Genomic DNA, 19,111 nt, shown 5'->3' with positions numbered 1-19,111 from the left:
TTCAAAACTCATGTGATGGATGACTACCCATGAATTCTCTGTGATATCTACATTTCCATTTGTCTTCTCTGTTTTATAAATTATCTTCAACAAGGATAGAAAATGCCCAGAACGGCATTTATTGCCCCTTGCTTTTTGTTTTCTTACATCACTCTCCATATTTCCTCTTAATCAACTGGCGCCTCACTTATTAATTTCAATAATAAGATCATCCATTCAGGTGTACACTGAGCAGATCCCATCAGAAGTGTGCACTATCAACAATCAGCCGTGCGTGTTGTGATGAATCGCTGGGAGAAGTCAAGCTCTCCAACAACACTACTGTTGCCACAGAGTATTAATCACAGCTGAACAGATTATTACCCGTCCACCATCCATCTTTTGCTGGTGACATTGTAGGGTCTAAACAAACAGGGGCATGTTGGTATTATCCACAGTGTGCAGTGTGCTGTGAAGCAGCCACTGCTGTTTTTTTTTTTTGTTTTTTTTGCTTCAATTTAGGATGACATGATGATTTATTTGCAGAATTAAAGAGACAATAATGAAGTTTGAGAAGTAATGGGATTCCAGAACACAGTGACAAGAATTAATGCTGTCACTAAGCCTGATTGTTGGAGAGTGAATGCAATGAAAAATAACAAATTACGAGTTGATCATGACTAACAAGAGTTTCTTTGTCTGATCTACAGCATCTCCGACTGTCCCTCCACTGCACTCGGAGCATTTCAAACCCTGTCACGAGAAGGACCTGGCCTACTGCCTAAACGGTGGTGAATGCTTTGTCATAGAGACGCTGAGTGGGCCCCACAAGCACTGCAAGTAAGTGACTGACCTGCTGCTTTTGTTGATCATATTATGTAAATGCCTCCTTCCTACTTCCCTCTTTCTAAAAAGATCCGACCGTTGAGAGTAGTTTGTGATCTGGCTGCCTTGTATATTTCTGAGATGAGCATTTGGCACTTTTCGAGTTGGATGCCTTGTGGTTTTGGTCATGCGGCATTGTTGCAAGGTCCTTTATTTTGGATGTGACCATTCCTGTTAATAGCGCACGCAACATGAAATAAGCGGTGAATGGATCAAGGAATACAACATTGGTTTAAAGGGGATTTTCCACTCTTTTTAAGTATCAGTCATTCACTGTTTTATTAGAGGTGGCTTTATTTAGCTTTTGGTCACAACAGTTTAAGTAGTGTCATGGCAAAAATGTGCATTTAATAAAGCGTTTTCTAACTCAGCATAATCCACTTCACAGTAGTGGGTTATCCACTAAGTTAGAGACTTTTATCCTTTATTTGCTCTTGCCAAGCTATCCTGAAGCTGTGCTTGAAATGGTGTATTTAGCAAAGAGCAGTAAATTAATGTTTGTTTTGATCATACGGATCAACAGCTGAGAGGTGGATTTAACAGAAACAGATTTTTTTTCGAAGGCGATTTTTGAGTAACTGCTGTGAATCCAAGCCGACTACATCTGACAGAGCAAGCTGCAAACTTATCAGAACCATGTTTAAAGCAGTCAGATATTCGTTTTGTTCTCTATTTGATGATGGTACAGTAGATATCTACCTACCCCTTCTGAAAATACTCATACTGCATGGATAGATTTTCTGCAGCTCAGAGTATGTGCAAGTGAAAGCATGGTTATTGTCGTGTGTGTGTGTGTGTGTGTGTGTGTGTGTGTGTGTGTGTGTGTGTGTGTGTGTGTGTGTGTGTGTGTGTGTGTGTGTGTGTGTGTGTGTGTGTGTGTGTGTGTGTGTGTGTGTGTGTGTGTGTGTGTGTGTGTGTGTGTGTGTGTGTGTGTGTGTGTGTGTGTGTGTCTTAGCTGTCCCAGATTTGAGAGTAAGCTCATGGGCACTTAGTCTGTTTAAATGTGGGGCCCTTTACTAATTAAGTCCCAGAACAACTTCTTCCCAAAATCCAACCGCAGGACTTCCACCCGAACTGTTTTTCAAAGAGCCTTTTTCGCGTCCCCTAGGCTACGAGTATACATCCGTACGCACTCGTGTGGACGGTATGTGTGTGAGTATGTGGTAATGATGAGGGGTTGGTTCTGTAAGTTTTGTAAGTGAACCTCTACATTGGGGGCAAACTTAAACACGAGATGCAATGCATTTAAAAAAAACACATGAAATTATAATGTATAAACATGCATACACAATGACCTTTTGGTAAGCTTTTCTGGACTTGCTCTTACTTGTTTTTGTATGGTGGGCTCGTATAAATGTGTGTGAACATGCGTTGATGAGAATCTTGAATTGGTATTGTTAACACCCAAATAATACCATACAAGGCTTCCTGCGTCCTGTCCCATAAGACTTGCTTTTCCAGATCCATCCATCCATCCATTTTCTTCCGCTTATCCGGGACCGGGTCGCGGGGGCAGCTGCCTGAGCAGGGACACCCAAACTTCCCTCTCCCCGGACACGTCCCCCAGCTCCTACGGGAGGACCCCAAGGCATTCCCAGGCCATCCGGGTGACATAGTCACTCCAGCGTGTCCTGGGTTTTCCTCGGGGTCTCCTCCCGGTGGGGCATGCCTGGAGGGGCATCCAATACAGATGCCCGAGCCACCTCAACTGGCTCCTCTCGATGTGGAGGAGCAACGCCTCTACTCCGAGCTCCTCCCGTGTGACGGAGCTCCTCACCCTATCTCTAAGGGAGCGCCCCGCCACCCTTCGGAGGAAGCTCATTTCGGCCGCTTGTATCCGGGATCTTATTCTTTCGGTCATGACCCAAAGTTCATGACCATAGGTGAGGGTAGGAACGTAGATTGACCGGTAAATCGAGAGCTTCGCCTTTCGGCTCAGCTCTCTCTTCACCACGACGGACCGATACAACGACCGCATTACTGCAGCCGCTGCACCGATCCACCTGTCAATCTCACGTTCCATCCTTCCCTCACTCGTGAACAAGACCCCAAGATACTTAAACTCCTCCACTTGAGGCAGGAACTCCCCCCCGACCTGGAGGGAGCAAGCCACCTTTTTCCGGTCGAGAACCATGGCCTCAGATTTGGAGGTGCTAATCCTCATCCCGGCTGCTTCACACTCGGCTGCAAACCACCCCAGGACATGCTGGAGGTCCTGGCTCGAAGGAGCCAACAAGACCACATCGTCTGCAAAGAGCAGGGATGAAATCCAGTTGCTCCCAAACCAGATCCCCTCCGGCCCACGGCTGCGCCTAGAAATCCTGTCCATAAAAATAATGAAGAGAACCGGTGACAAAGGGCAGCCCTGCCAGAGTCCAACATGCACCTGGAACAGGTCTGACTTACTGCCGGCAATGCAAACCAAGCTCCTGCTCCGGTCATACAGGGACCGAACAGCCCTTAGCAGAGGGCCCCTGACCCCGTACTCCCGAAGTACCTCCCACAGAATGCCACGAGGGACACGGTCGAATGCCTTCTCCAAGTCCACAAAACACATGTGGACTGGTTGGGCAAACTCCCATGAACCCTCGAGCACCCTGCAGAGGGTATAGAGCTTGTCCAGTGTTCCACGGCCAGGACGAAAACCACATTGTTCCTTGTGAATCCGAGGTTCGACTATCGGCCGAATTCTCCTCTCCATTACCCTGGAATAGACTTTCCCGGGGAGGCTGAGAAGCGTGATCCCACGATAGTTGGAACACACCCTCCGGTCCCCCTTTTTGAATAGAGGGACCACCACCCCGGTCGGCCAGTCCAGAGGCACTGTCCCCGACTGCCACGCAATGTTGCAGAGACGTGTCAACCAAGACAGCCCCACAACATCCAGAGACTTGAGGTACTCAGGGCGGATCTCATCCACCCCAGGTGCCTTGCCACCGGGGAGCTTCTTAACTACCTCAGTGACTTCAGCCCGGGTAATGGGTGGATGAACCTCCGAGTCTCCAGCCTCTGCTTCCTCAATGGAAGACGTGTCAGTGGGATTGAGGAGATCTTTGAAGTATTCCTTCCACTGCCCGACGATATCCCCAGTCGAAGTCAGCAGCTCCCCACCTCCACCGTAAACAGTGTTGGTGGAGGGCTGCTTCCCCTTCCTAAGGCGCCGGATGGTTTGCCAGAATTTCCTTGAGGCCGACCGATAGTCCTCCTCCATGGCCTCCCCGAACTCTTCCCAGACCCGAACCTTTGCTTCAGCGACCGCCCGCGCTGCAGCACGCTTGGCCTGCCGGTACCTGTCAGCTGCCTCGGGAGTCCCCCGAGCCAACCAGGTTCGGTAGGACTCCTTCTTCAGCTTGACAGCATCCCTTACTTACAGTGTCCACCACCGGGTTCGGGGATTGCCACCACGACAGGCACCGGAGATCTTACGGCCACAGCTTCGAACAGCCTCCACAATGGAAGCAGAGAACAAGGTCCATTCAGACTCAACGTCCCCAGCTTCCCTCGGGATCTGGTCAAAGCTCTCCCGGAGATGGGAGTTGAAGACCTCCCTGACAGAGGGTTCCACCAGACGTTCCCAGCAGACCCTCACAACACGTTTAGGTCTGCCAAGTCTGTCCAGCTTCCTCCCCTGCCAGGGGATCCAACTCACCACCAGGTGGTGATCAGTTGACAGCTCAGCCCCTCTCTTCACCCGAGTGTCCAAGACATACGGCCGGAGATCAGATGACACAACCACGAAGTCGATCATTGACCTCCGGCCTAGGGTGTCCTGGTGCCACGTGCACTGATGGACACCCTTATGCTTGAACATGGTGTTCGTTATGGACAAACCGTGACTAGCACAGAAGTCCAATAACAGAACCCCACTCGGGTTCAGATCGGGGAGGCCGTTCCTCCCAATCACGCCCCTCCAGGTAACACTGTCGTTGCCCACGTGAGCGTTGAAGTCCCACAGTAGAACAATGGAGTCCCCGGTTGGAGCACTCTCAAGTACCCCTCCCAAGGACTCCAAGAAGGCCGGGTACTCTGCACTGCCGTTTGGCCCGTAGGCCGAAACGACCGTGAGAGACCTATCCCCGACCCAAAGGCGCAGGGATATGACCCTCTCGTTCACTGGGGAAAACTCCAACACATGGCGGCTGAGCTGGGGGGCTATACGCAAGCCCACACCAGCTCGGCGCCTTTCACCGCGGGCAACTCCAGAGTAGAAGAGAGTCCAGCCTCTCTCAAGGAGTTGGGTTCCAGAGCCCAGACTGTGCGTGGATGTGAGCCCGACTACCTGTAGCCGGTAGCGCTCTACCTCCCGCACTAGCTCAGGCTTTTTCCCCCCCAGTGAGGTGACATTCCATGTCCCCATGGCTAGAGTCACCGTCCGGGGATTGGGTCGCCGGGGCACCCGCCCAGGACAGCCACCCAAATCGCACCGCACTGGCCCCTTCTGAACCCTCCTGCGGGTGGTGGGCCTACAGGAGGGCGGGCCCACGTCGCTCCTTCGGGCTGCGCCCGGCCGGGTCCCGCTTTGTCAGCATTGGAAATAAGGGACCTTCCAAAGCCAAGGATTGGGGATAAATAAGTGCTGTCAATGCTGTGTCATACGAGAGTCATACTGTTACTGAAGTAAAGAGGACCTTTTATATGGTTCCATTCGCAAAATCTAAATGGCAACTACAACAGGAGGAGGTCAAATAATTTAAGTAATGCAATCATGCATCGTGATAAATTAAATAAAATACTCTTGCTTCAAGTAATGAATAATATTTAATTAGTGAAAAGTTTAGGCTTGAATAACACATGACTCTTTCGACAGGTCTGGACCACTCATTGTGTTCATTTCTGTGTTCATAGAAAATTTAAAATAAAAGGAAATTGGTGAATTTGGCAAGATTCCTCCAAAATCACTTGTACAAGCAGCGTAACAGTGCCTCCCTTTGTACAGGTGGGGTTATTGTATGCATTTACATCAATACAAAGAACCAAGATACAGTTGCAATGAAAGTTCCTTAATGAGTTTACATGAAACTGGCTGCTATGAAATTAACTTTCATGCCACAGAGCCAATAATCGCTTTTCTAGCCCAGCTGCATTACTTTGGTATCTGGTTGGGAATCTGCAGTAGTAGGTGCATATAGTCCACCCATTCGTACAGTTTGAGCAGAAGACTCATGTCGACATGATCGAATGACAAACCCGTGTAGTTTGACCTGCATTTGATTGCATTTGACCTGATTGCTGACTTGAAGCAAGTGAAGTAACAGTGCAGGGTGAGAAAAGACTATAAGGCCAAACAATTAGGCTTCTGATGCAAAAATCGATCTGTGTTCCTCTAATCCCATGTCACAGCTGTGTTTCTTGTTTACATACTCTAATGAAATCACATTAGAGTGACTGGTTCCTTAAGTAAATGTGCTTAAAGTAATCACTGGTATTCAGTGAAAAGTCAACTAATGAACATGAGACGACTGGGTTTTTTTTTTTTCTCTTTAGATTTTATTTTAGAAAGTGATGATGGTTGAGAGAGAGAGAGAGAGAGAGAGAGAGAGAGAGAGAGAGAGAGAGAGAGAGAGAGAGAGAGAATGACCGAGGTGTAGGCGGACGAGGACTCGGAGCTTGCTTCCGTTGCTATGACAACATGATCTGTGGACAGGCGAAGTTGTTAAAGAGGGAAGGTTTGTGAAGTACACTGGGACAGCCTTGAACACAGTGTCTGTGCATGTTAATGTGTGTTTTTGAGTAGAGAGGAGAGAAAAATGTACTCAGTTGATCCCTATTGCTTAATTGTGTGGCAATGAGCTCTCCAAAGGAAAGATATGGACCATCAAACAAAATGGCATCCGCTCTTAATTTCAATAACAGCTGGCAGGACCATGCAGTAAAACTATGAAGTGCGTCTAGTACTTTGCTTTAAAAAATAACAGAGTTTAGAAGGGTGTATAGTTTGGAAGTTAGGAATTCAACTTAGGTAATGGTTCAGTCTGTCGGGAACCAAATCCTTTACATAAATATTTTATGAATAGATGTACTTTCTGAGTGAGGCCATTAAGACATTCTTAGACATTTAGACATTGTAAGTATATGCGATCTTACTGAAATTCACCATAGAAGGTTCATATAAAAAAGAGGCTCCATTGTGCTTCAGTTGACATGCTGTTAGACATTAATTCATCCCCATTAACAAAAGAATGACAAATTTCACCCCAAGCACAGGATCAATGCATAATCTGATTCAATTTGTGTTTACACTAAATTGAGACAAATCAGGTTGTAAAAGTGTGATCAATCCAGACATTTAATAGGGATGAATTGAGCCGGTTTGTGGCATTGTTTGTCACCGAATTAATCATTTTTACTTGCGAGATGAAAACTTGATCCTTTGTTGCAATGATTTTCTCAGAAGAGCCATAATTCAAATATCAAGTGCCATTCCCGACCAGTTGTAAAACGAGCGTCAATTGTCCCCCAGAGCGCTGTTTAGCGCTGTCGGTGTGCGAGGGTGGTGTTTGTCAGCCTATGGGGACTGAAGCAGAAAGGGGAAAGGGACTCAACGGGACTCCTAAGGCCTGCTCCTTCTCTCTCTCTCTCTCTCTCGCACGCACGCACGCACGCACGCACACACACACACACACACCAGTGCTCGCTGCTTTGGGCAACATAGTCAGGCATTCAATCATTAGTGCTCAGCTAACCAGTAAATTAGTCAGTATGCTAAGATAATATTTTCAGAACATGGCAAGTGTTCGAGGCAATCCGTTTTAAAAGTATATGATGCTGCATCTGATTAATTACACTCTCAGTTCAGTGAGATTTTCCCACAAAGAACAAAACCTCTAATGATGGTTTTAGTGTAATTATTGGTTCAAATAATGTCTATTTAAATATATTCCCCCGACTCTTTGCCTTTTATACTTTTACTCATCTCATTTCTCTTTTTACGTTCATATGCTGGGTTTTGTGGCATGGGCATTTAGCTTGACCTCTTCTCACAGGTCACTGTTTATTTAATCTGTCTTCAGAGGTGCGATGGATTTGATATCTTCCGTGACTCGGCAGAAAGGGTCTCCCTCAGGCTGGTAAGAATTGGGGGGCTAGCTTAGACTGCCTCATCGCCCTCTGTCGAGAGGCTATATTCCAGAGTGATACAAAACCAATCTCACCTGGCAGGTTGAGGTAGCAGGGGTTCGGAAGAGATCCCTGCAAAGCCCTCATCAATCAGACCTCGCTCTGACACAGACACTCTCTAGAGGGCACAAACACATATATGCCCCCCCCCCCCCAACACACACACACACACACACACACACACCTTGCACAGCTGGTGTGTTGGAAGCTAAAATGATGGCCCAGACTTTGTCACAGGACTTTTTCCTTGTATAAATGATACAATCCTTCTGCAAGTCCTGGGATTTATATATATGTATATATATATATATATATATATTAAAAAAATGGTGAAGGAAGGATGGCTGTCAACATGAGTAATTTGGGTAAAATGTACACCCTCTCATTGCACACAGATCTTGAAGTGAGTTGATTTGGGACATTTGTGATAGAAATGATAAACAGCAATGATGTAAGCAAAATGTTTGCCCAACATTATTGCTTCATGATTGACGGATTCAAGCAAGGGCTTCAAACAAAATGCAATGCTGTCCATGATGACATCTTGCATGCATATTGTGTGCATCTTACCACTCATCTACCCCTTTCTTTAACCTATTCCATCACAGATCACTCCTGCTAGAGCAATAGTTACCTTCTTAGAGCATCACATTGTAGGAAATATTTCAGTCTTGGTTCAACTAAATAATAATTATAATAAACTTTATTTGTATAGCACCTTTCATACAAGAAATTTTGCCCAGTTATTTACACATACAAACAGGGGAAATTAGCCTGAAATAAAAACCTACTTGATAAAACCCCCTGAATACTAATAACAATATTAAAATCAGTACCATATCTGCAGCAGAGCCGCATATATCAACAAAAACCACAGCAGCACCAAAAACAATGTGTAAGTCACACAGTGTGCAATAACGATGTAATTCTTGCTTCTGTGTGTCATTTTACACCTCGTATACTTAATTAGCTGCCATGTTAACTCATACGCGTTAATATGTTCCGCTTAGAGCAAGTGACATATTATAAAAGTGAGCGACTACTTGAGTCAAACTAACACAGGACTTTCAACCAGGAGACCGATGTTCGTGTCCCAAAATTGAGTTGTGTTTTTTTTAAGTTACATTAGTGACGTTTATGATGCGTTTCCCATACAGATTTTTTTTTTATGTTTTACTTCGTCATACTTATTTTAAACCATGTTGTTTTCGTAAATCAAAGTGATTTTGATGACCAAAGCTAAGTTTTTTTTTCACTGTAACAATGTGGCATGAAATGGCAAGTGAAAAGTGTAAAATGAAGAATCATGACAGAGTGTCCTTATATTTTCATGCTATATATACAGCTACCCATGGGATCAGGTTGACATAAACACGAAATAAATGTTTTTTTCCTGATGGGCACAAACTCGACACCCAATAAATGTTCACTCCCGATGAAATGTCTTACTCCAAAATTAACATTTTTCAATGAACTCGGAGCATCTTCCCTGTAACCTTGCCTAAAACAACAAATAATACAAAGATTATCTAAAATAACATGTCTCTAATTGTTTGACAAGAAGAAGCATGAATGAAGGCCAGTATATTTTGACAACAAACCTTCGGCAAGAAATCAAAGATGAAATATTTGTTTTAACAAGAATGCAAAATATAAGAGGATCACAATTAATAAACCGTGACTGAATTTTATGTCCCAAGAATTAAACCAATCCACCAAGATAAGTACACAAAACTGGAGTGGCTTATAACTATGACTAGAACTGTGAGTGTGAAAAATGAAATCACTTAATAACAATGGCCCCCTGCATTTGTTGGCACAAGGTAAAGAAGAAGCAAGGAGGGGGAGGTGATGCAGCAGTTAAACCACTTCTTCTTTTGGAGAGTAATCCTCCCAATCCTCCATCCTCCCTCCTGTCTCCCTGGACTCCAAGCGTTTCCTTTCCTGGGCGATCTTGGGCTTTTCCAAAGTGTTCATCCACGGACCAGCGCCACCAGATTGACTTGGGCCTCATAGGTGGAAAGAGTGGCCGCTCAGTGGAATACATAAACATTCTCTCCTCGCCCATGCACTCATAAACACACTGGCAAGACAATTAACAAGAAGCATGCATGAAATTGAAAACAGCAATAACACACATCTAAGCTGCCAGTAAACAAGGAGATTAAAACCAATATGAAAAAAGAACAAGCATGTGGAGCATCTGGGAATGGATAAAAAAGGGAAAAGCCATACTTTATATTCTTAATATTGTTAAATGTCCATTTCATGGTTCCCTCACTTTTACAATCAGCACAAACTGGAAAAGAAAAGTCCAAGATGTCCATCAATAGGCAACAAATGTTTAGGAAAACGTATCCTTTCATTTGGCATCTTTCTAAAAGCCCTATGGTTATATTATCTTTTAGAAGTTGTCCTTCTACATTAATTTGTTATCACTAAAAACTCTAACCTTGACCTTTCCTTTTTTTAAAGGAAAATCATCAACTCAGTGCTCACTGGGTTCCATTCTGAAACCTTAATACATCCAAGACAGGGAAACAAAGCCTCTGGGATGGGTGTATCAAATGCTCATAGAATGCTAAAGTGCACGGCTATGTTTGGATGCGTGTCCCTGTGAAGGTGTATTGTCATTAAGTTGAAAGAAATCTATTCCCGCCTACATTCAGAGAACCATCTGGTTGCGGTAGCATCTATTTCTTTCAGTAGTTTTGTTACTTTTCTGCCTGGTTCTTCCCTCACCCTGCCCCCCCTCCCTCTGTTTTCTCTCTCTATGTCTGTTGCCCCGTCTATCTCTCTCTCAGCCCTCATCGCCATCTGCGCGATAATAATGGCACACCAGTGGGAGTTCGACTGGTGTCTCTCTGACAGTAATAAACAAGGCTGATGCCGCGGCATGCTTTCGAGGTGGGAGAAAATTAAACAGATAAGAGACGGCATATTGTTGCTAGAAGGCACTGCTTTCGGCAAGTAAATCCTCGAAGACGCCAAGAGGAGCACTCAGCGTGCCCGGAATGGAAAACAGAGGCTGGGAAGAAGCCAAGTGGTGGGGGTTGGGGGAGGACATATAAACCAGGAAACAGGCGATGAGAGGGATTTTTTTTTTTTGGTGACATGGTGACTGAGAGAAGTTGAGTGAGTGATGGTGGCCAAAGGTCGGTATGTCACTGAGTATGTCAGTATGCTGATTTAATTAGCACACAACGAAGGCTTAATGATTTCTTGGCAACTCAATCAGGTTGTTATATAAAGGGGAGTCCATGTAGTACAGAGGAATCAGCAATCATCTCCCTTTTTTTTGTTACCTTTCTAATATTTGTTACATATTGTGCTTGAATAGACAATGAAACGGTTATTGCACCCTAAAGCAGTATTGGGGCATTTGTTTGCTCACTGTGGCCTTTGTTTTTCACTGCAATAACTAAAACATTTGTTTGTACACTACAACACAATAATACCATGATTCATAATAGAATTTGAAAACAATAGAATCTTGATATACAACAATTTTGTCAGTACCCATAAGTGTTACCCATATTGGAAAAACAAATAGGCTCCATATGCTACATGTATTGAACTATTTACTGTTTTACAACCTCTACTGACAACCTCTTATCATGGCTTCTCAGGTACACTAAGGAGAATGTTTCAGCTCATCTCACTTCTCTCATGTCGAGACGCTGTGTTTAGCAAATCATGTCTGATACAGTCAACCCACTCTACGCTATCTGAACAGCACCAGAGAGACTAAGTTAGCCGGTGAAGTAGACCAAAGAGGACCCAGATATTTTATCAGAATGACGATGAAACCAAACCAGAGCTTAAGGGGAGAGTGAGCACTGCCGAGCATTCATCAGCTGGAGGAACACAACCCCAAATGCTGATCTTGCTAAATGGGTGTTAATATGTAATTAGTGTGTGATTTCCTGTAATTGTGAGTTTTCTCAAGCCGGCTTATCAATGCCTATTCCGAGGCACTCCAACTTCTAGACTTGCAATTGATTTGAATTGACATCTTTGTTGGTTTTAATTAGCAAGATTTAACAAGTTCAATTGTGCAATTGCATTAGCTCACTCAGTTTGGTAAACAGCAAAGAGTATCGCATTAAGGCTCTTTCACAATATACTGTGTGTGTGTGTGTGTGTGTGTGTGTGTGTGTGTGTGTGAATTCTTTATTTCCTCATGGCAAACGTCACGTAAATATGCTAATTGGTGACTGCTACTGGCAAAGCCATCATGAGAATTTATCGTATATGACTAAAAGCTGTTGTCTGTTGTTGGAGCCTGCGGTTTGATGTAGGTGTAACCACACACTATGATTATCACAGAAGGCTTTGACAGGAAATAGAGACTTGGGATGAGCGCTGCAGGTGATAATCCTCATAATCTTCAAATACTTGTCAAATTCGACACTGTTATGAATAATAGTACTTAGACTAATTGCGATCATTAATCACAATGTTTGTGAATAAGCCTCACATCCTGTGGCAATCGGACCAATGGCGTTGCCAGCTGCATGTTGTAAAGACTGTTTCTGTTATAAAGAATTTCCTAAAGCAGTTTGAAAAAAAAAAAATCAAAATTCCTGTACTATTATTTCAATTTTAATGTTAATGAATTCACAGCAGAGCTTGCAGTAATGCTTGGCAGTATATATATATTTTGCAGAACACAGAGTGGCCATCAAACAATAAAAACATACTTTTGGCATGACAGTAAATTGGATTCAACAACAAAGCAAATACTATTGCATAAGCCAACCTGTATCGTATCAAGAGAAGCCTTACATCGATAAGGGGCCATTCACATGTTGTGTTGAGGAACATCTGAAAACGCCCACTTTTATCGTCGTGCTCGGTGGTGGTGCACTCCGGTTGCACCTGCTGTTAACTAGCAACTAAAAGCTGCGCTCTGCGAAGATGGTGATGCAAATGCAGTAAATTAGGAGATTAGCCTGACTGACTAAATAATATAATGTCAAAATGAGGATAAATGGATGTCCAGCAATGCAAATCATTTACAGGAGCATTACTGTTGTTCTCAGTGACGTCTTTGGATGGAAACGGTGAGCTCCCGTGGAGTTAAATGGTTAATTTTTCTCACATGACCTACTGTTTTTTACATTTGGTTCGCCGCAGACATGACCATAAAAAGGGATGCATCACAAAACGACGTTGTCACAACAAGACGCTGGCGATTCTCGCTCTGGCATCTGAGTGCAGATAACCCACCTCTACCTTGAAAACCAAGGCATTGAGAGCACAGACATGTTCTGGGTTAACAAAGCAGCAATAGTGATTATTTCAGCCGTGAGTGATGAAACATTGTCAGTGTCTACATGGAGGTAGTCCCTCCTTCTCTGACGCGTCGAGCATGAGTGGCGTCAATAGACAATAATGATGTGAGGCAGCTTCACGTTTAGTGCGAACACAACTTAAGATGACATGATTTTATGGTTACCTCATTCCATCAAATGGCAATATTCTAGATGTCTTGGGCATCTTTTTAAATGCATGTCCACCTTAGTATAAAATAAAGTTATGTGGATTAGCACAATACTTGGCTGTACAGCATGAATTTTTGACCCCGTCATGACAGGTTATGGGTTTCTTATAGTTCCAAGAAACATAGAACAAATGTGATCAAGAATCCAAATATTTACCAATCTGAATCTTATCAAAATAACCATGCTCTTTTCCAAAATGATGAATAAATCATGGACTATGTCTTGCCCCACCCAGTTGGAGGATACTGCATTTGAAAAACAGGAATACTTTCATGGCATCAAATACAGTGAAAGCACATGTAGTAAAGATAATTTCACATCCTGCCATGCTTTTAAAGTGAGTGACTGCCGGGATGTATTCCATTACATAAATCAGTGATACAAATCAGTGAACTGCGATGTGGGAGCATATTTATATTCCACAGCAACACGGTCAGCTCATCCATAGGAGGCTCATAATGCATTTGATCATGTGTGTTTGTAGGTGAGCTTTGGGACACTTGACAGTTCTGCCAAACCTGTCAGCATTTTCCCTGAGGTAGCCGAGAGGGAGAGTCATGACCTTATGGTGAGATACAAAAACAGGGTGATTAGGAAGTTTCACATCAAAGGTTGAGGGATATTCCAGCATAATTCTCTATAATGATGCACTTACAAACTCACACAGGATGTGAACTGTACAGTAACAATACTCAGAAGTGAAACTGTGGAGAGCAGGCTAAAGGAATGGTGAGAGGAAGACGGGAGTGAGGAAGTACACATACAGTAATTTGGTGGTGTTCCTAATCAAGGCATCTCTTTCAAGTCAGCAGGTTTGATGTGTTAATAGCATGCAAATTTATGCAAATGATCCCTCCTTTTCCATCCAAAAGTCTGGCTGAGTTTGCATTGCCCCTTCCTGCAGGATGGAGAACTCTGAATAAATACAAACAGAGAGCACACAGAAGTGCTATTGATTTTTTTTTTTTTTAAAGAACAAAATCGAGGGAAAGTTTCAAGCTGGCCACACACTGTAATTTCCATGGCTACCTTGGGGAATCTTTCCCCAGCAAATGAACTCACAGCAGTGCCTTTCAGCATGCATGAGAAGGAAAATGAGTGTGACAGTAAAAAGGGGCAGACACTGAGTAAAAATATATATTTACATAAAGGATTGCTGAGAAAAGAAGAAGGGCAGATATTGGAAGAGAAAGAGGGAATAATAGATGAGCTGTGCCTGCAATATTAAGCAGGTCTGGAGTTTCAGTGCTACCTGGGAGCTATACCAGCCCACTGATGTATGTTTTCACTGTAGTGCACTTCACTCTGAAATGGCAGCGGCGCCCTGAGCCCAGACGTCTGTCTCCCACTCTGACTAACAAGAAGCAGTTGCCAGTGTGTTTTCAGAAGAGCACACAGGGTTTGATTGCACACACACACACAACTCGTATATCTCATAGTGAAACATCAGCACATAGATATTTCATAAAGGCACGCACGCAATCTACAGCAGCTCCCTCGTGAACCTCCTCCTCACTTGATTGTTCATGAATATTTCATGCAGTCCCAATTCAAAATCTGGTCAAGGTCACTGTCATGCTGACACTCAGCTAATGGCGATTTTGACGTCTTCAACTAGAGGCCCTGTAATTGTCCTATTACGCTGCCTTTTCGCCAATTACGAGCAATTAAATCTTACCTGAAAGCCAAAAATTGCCCATTTAAATTATCTTGTTCCTTCAGTGTGTTTCCCTTTATTGTAACAGCACATCCTTTCATTCCAATTTGTTTTGTCTAGATTTTGTTTTTCGATAATCAAAGCTCTTAATATAGTTGTTGATGTGTTTGCAACTTGAAAGGAAACATCCTCAGCAACCTCCATTCACTGATGGAGATGGTGACGCATGGTTTAAAGCTGCGGGAAAGGCTAGTATTGCCCAAGGTCATGAATGAGCATCATAGCCCAATGTGAATACAATTACAGGCAGTTTTAATTGAATCAATTAATGCGTAAATGGTCACGTGACCCCAAACTCCCATGAAGTAATCCTGAAAGGATCATTCTGGTATATTGCAGTTTGTGAATCAAATACATAAATAACACTGTTCAGCCTGAGATACAAAGACTACTTTGTGTATGCACAAATACAGTAGGGTTGAACCAGAAAGTCTGCCTGTAGACTGTAATGAAGCTTTGGACTATGAACAGTTTGGGTCTATCCATTGTGCTTTAACACACCACCAGGTAGCAGGCAAGTGTGTGGCACATGTGAAGAAGGCCAAGATTGATTACACATAACCCAGACTAAAGTAACTGCACACTTATGCACTGATCAGACTGAGAGTTGTAATGGGAATTTTGGATGTTTGTACTCTATAATCAGAATATTTGTCAGGCCAGACGTCAATCCGCATCTCCTCATCTGACTGTTATGCTATGACGAAAATGAATGCCTGTTTGTAGATGATATGAACATGAGTGCCACATTGACATAAGATAATTTCAGGACTATGATGCCTGTGTTCTGTAAATCTTGACCTTGCCTGTACATCTTGTCTTTGTAAGATAGGACATGATCCGTCCTTTGGTTCCTCCTCCTTAAAAGGGAGACTGTTGTTGGACTCAGGGTCGTTCCTGCTGATTCTGAACCTTTGCATCAGAAGGCAGGGGTAACCAGTCCCTCCTCTGCAGATGAGAATACTTAGTGGAATAAACCTCGGAGAAAAAGCTGATCCTGGTTGTTGATCTTTATTGGGCAGATTCATTTTTCCACAACAGAGTGTTTCACAGTTTCCTATTTTTCTTTTTTTGTTCACTGTTACTGGACAACCACCAAATGTTAGCTTAAGTTTTTAAAGCCCTATGGTGTCGCACCATCTTATCTAACCGATCTGCTGACTCACTAATCCACATCTAGGCAACTCAGGTCATCATCTCAAAACACCCTTTCCATTCCCAACACACACCTAAAGACACAAGGTGACAGGGTGTTCTGTCATTGCCCCCAGGCTCTGGAATAACCTCTCCCTTCAGATCAGGTCCAGCCCATTTTTTTTGTAATTGCCAGTTTTAAGTCTAAGTCAAAAATCCTTCTTTTTACTCTTGCTTTTACCCCAAGTCAAGACTATGCCCCCCCAACCCCCCCCCTTTGGCCCTCCCAAGTCCTCTCCTTCCCACTAGTTCTGCTTCATCATCCAATCTCACTAGCTACTATCTTTATTCTTTATCCTAGTTTCCTCTCTTTTACTACATGTTTTATCGCCTCATTTTACTGCTATGTGTTACCCTTTTAGCCATACTATTTATTATTTGAATTTTGTTGTTGTGTTTTAATTATTATATATATTTGAGTTGTATTTATTTGCATTTCTAATCCCCTTTTATTCTATTTTTAGAATTATTGTATACTGGGAAGCACTTTGGGTCAACTGCTGTTGTTTGCTATATGCATAAAAGTGACTTTAGTTGACTTAACAAAAAACACTAACTGTATGTTACCTAATATTAAAGTACAGTTTAAAATAATAAAAACAGCTTATCATACTAAAGCATCTCTTGTGGTTGATAAAGTCATAAAGCTCAGGTATCCAACAAAGTCGCCACAAGGGAATGAATTTGGTTGCTTTTTTATGAATTAAGACGTTCAGACTAATCATGGCCTTGTAATACAAATTTAAAGTAGCGTTATAATAAACCAGAAATAATACTTCTGTCATTATATACAGAACTATTGTCTTTGGTGTCAGAAAGAGATTGAGGCAGAAAGTATTGACTATGACACGTTTCCCTTTAGCGTAAGTTTTGCATGGAAGCCTGCCTCTAGTGGCCGCAGTAGTCAGTAGTAATGTGACGTAGTATAAAGAGCGACAAAGTCGCATTTAGGGAAGTGGGGGTAGATGGATGGGTTTAAGAAACACAGGACTTTAACATTAAGTTAACTAACATTACATATTTAACTAATAGGCTATCACATTCAAGTTTCATAACAATCATACTTATTAAAACCCAAGTTTTTTCTTTTTAGAAACCTAACCTAACAATGTTGTTTATTTTGAAATTCCCTTTACCCACATGTTGAAGTCTATCGTACTACTCTGCACATTGAAAAATTATGCTTAGGACGTATTCAAATGTGTTGCAAAAGGGGTCCTCTCCAAGGGTCCATGTGAGCTGGGAATGAATCTGTTATTATGATACAGTATTGCCATTTCAAAAGCTGATTAAACGGTTTCAAAGGGACAGTTCACCCCAAAATAGAAACAATTTTCTTTCAACAATAGTTCTGACATGAAATTAATTACAACAATTATTATATTTAAGACAAGGCAAATATCTCTGCAGCCATCATCTCCAGAACTAGGCTACTCACACCAAAGCAATCTAGATTGATAAATAGCAATAGATGTAAGAGAAACAATGTGTAGTTCTCATTGGGGGGTGAACAGTCCATTACTTCCAATAATAAATACATATGTATCACAATGTATTCCAAAAATAATCTTGATGAGTAATGAGCCATACGTGGGTGATGTGTTGATGCAAGGAATAAATTCCTGTCGCCTTCTCACAATGCCAGTCAGAAATGGCATGAATCCCAACATGTATTAAGAGCAGCAACACTTTCAATCACGTAACATTTTATTTTTACATTTATAAAATCAGCAGGAGTAAATATGAAATGAGTCATGCCGTTTAGTCATCAATAATTTTGTATTGTGTTTGAGTCACAAAAATGTAATCAAAAGTGAAACCTGCAGGTTTCATATATCAATATTACTGAAAAAATGCTGTAAAAATTGGTTTCAATTGAATCAATTAATTAGACAGACATTCCATATGATATCTAATCAGTACCTCGTAATCTGCATATAAAATGTTTCTTATTGCATATAATGGTTTATTAGAACGTGTGTGTGTGTGTGTGTGTGAGCATGGGGGATTGTGTTTATGTGTGTACATAAACACTATTGGCTGTAAAGAAATAATCATGTGCTGCAGAAACGTAGCCATTAATGGAGCCATTATTTTTCTTTCTTTTCTCTCTGGTTTACTCTGGGGCTGTTTGTACCTGGCCAAGAGTGGAGAAAGTATGTCACGGTTGCAGTCCCACAATGCTTTGCTTCAGGCCGAGCATTTAGGAGTCCCTCCATCTTCCAGACGTGCTCATGTGGGCCATAGGTTGCGATCATTGTTGTACTGTAGGTCTGCCTGACATCCGCTTGTCTGTCAGCTTGTTAGTGGGAGAAAAGAGGAGCACGTGGATGAGTGATGGAGTGAGTGAAGGAGGAAGGGAGAGAGGTAAGTGCATGTGTGTGTTTGCACACTTTTTTGCACATCTCTCTCAAATGTGAGTGGAAGAGACAGTGTCTCCAGAGCACAACTGACATATCGGGAGGAGAGGAAAAGGAAGAGGTGATAAGAGGGGAGGACAAGCAGGGGTGGGGAGATGATGGTAGTGATCCTGAAATACCTACAAGCTCCTGTGTCAAAGTTGAGCATTTATGTCACTGGAGCTCAACCCGTCACACACATGCACACACACACACACACACATATAGGAAGGCACTAACATACCAGCACATACACTGTAAACATTCACTTATAGAAAAATAGGCGCCACTGTCCACATGAAGGAATGGACACA

General features: G+C 42.9%; 1 protein-coding gene across 1 annotated transcript in view; it reads left to right on the top strand.

The window, feature by feature from the left end:
- nrg3a (neuregulin 3a) overlaps positions 1–19,111 on the top strand; it is a 366,859-nt gene that overhangs the window by 223,302 nt on the left and 124,446 nt on the right. Inside the window, exon 2 of the mRNA XM_084020530.1 lies at positions 690–819. Coding sequence (XP_083876656.1) covers positions 690–819 — 130 coding nt within the window. The remainder of the gene's footprint in view (positions 1–689; positions 820–19,111) is intronic.

This window comes from Eutrigla gurnardus (genome assembly GCF_963514095.1).
Source record: "Eutrigla gurnardus genome assembly, chromosome: 11".
Classification (NCBI taxonomy): Eukaryota; Metazoa; Chordata; class Actinopteri; order Perciformes; family Triglidae; genus Eutrigla; species Eutrigla gurnardus.
This window is presented reverse-complemented; position numbering and strand designations above follow the sequence as displayed.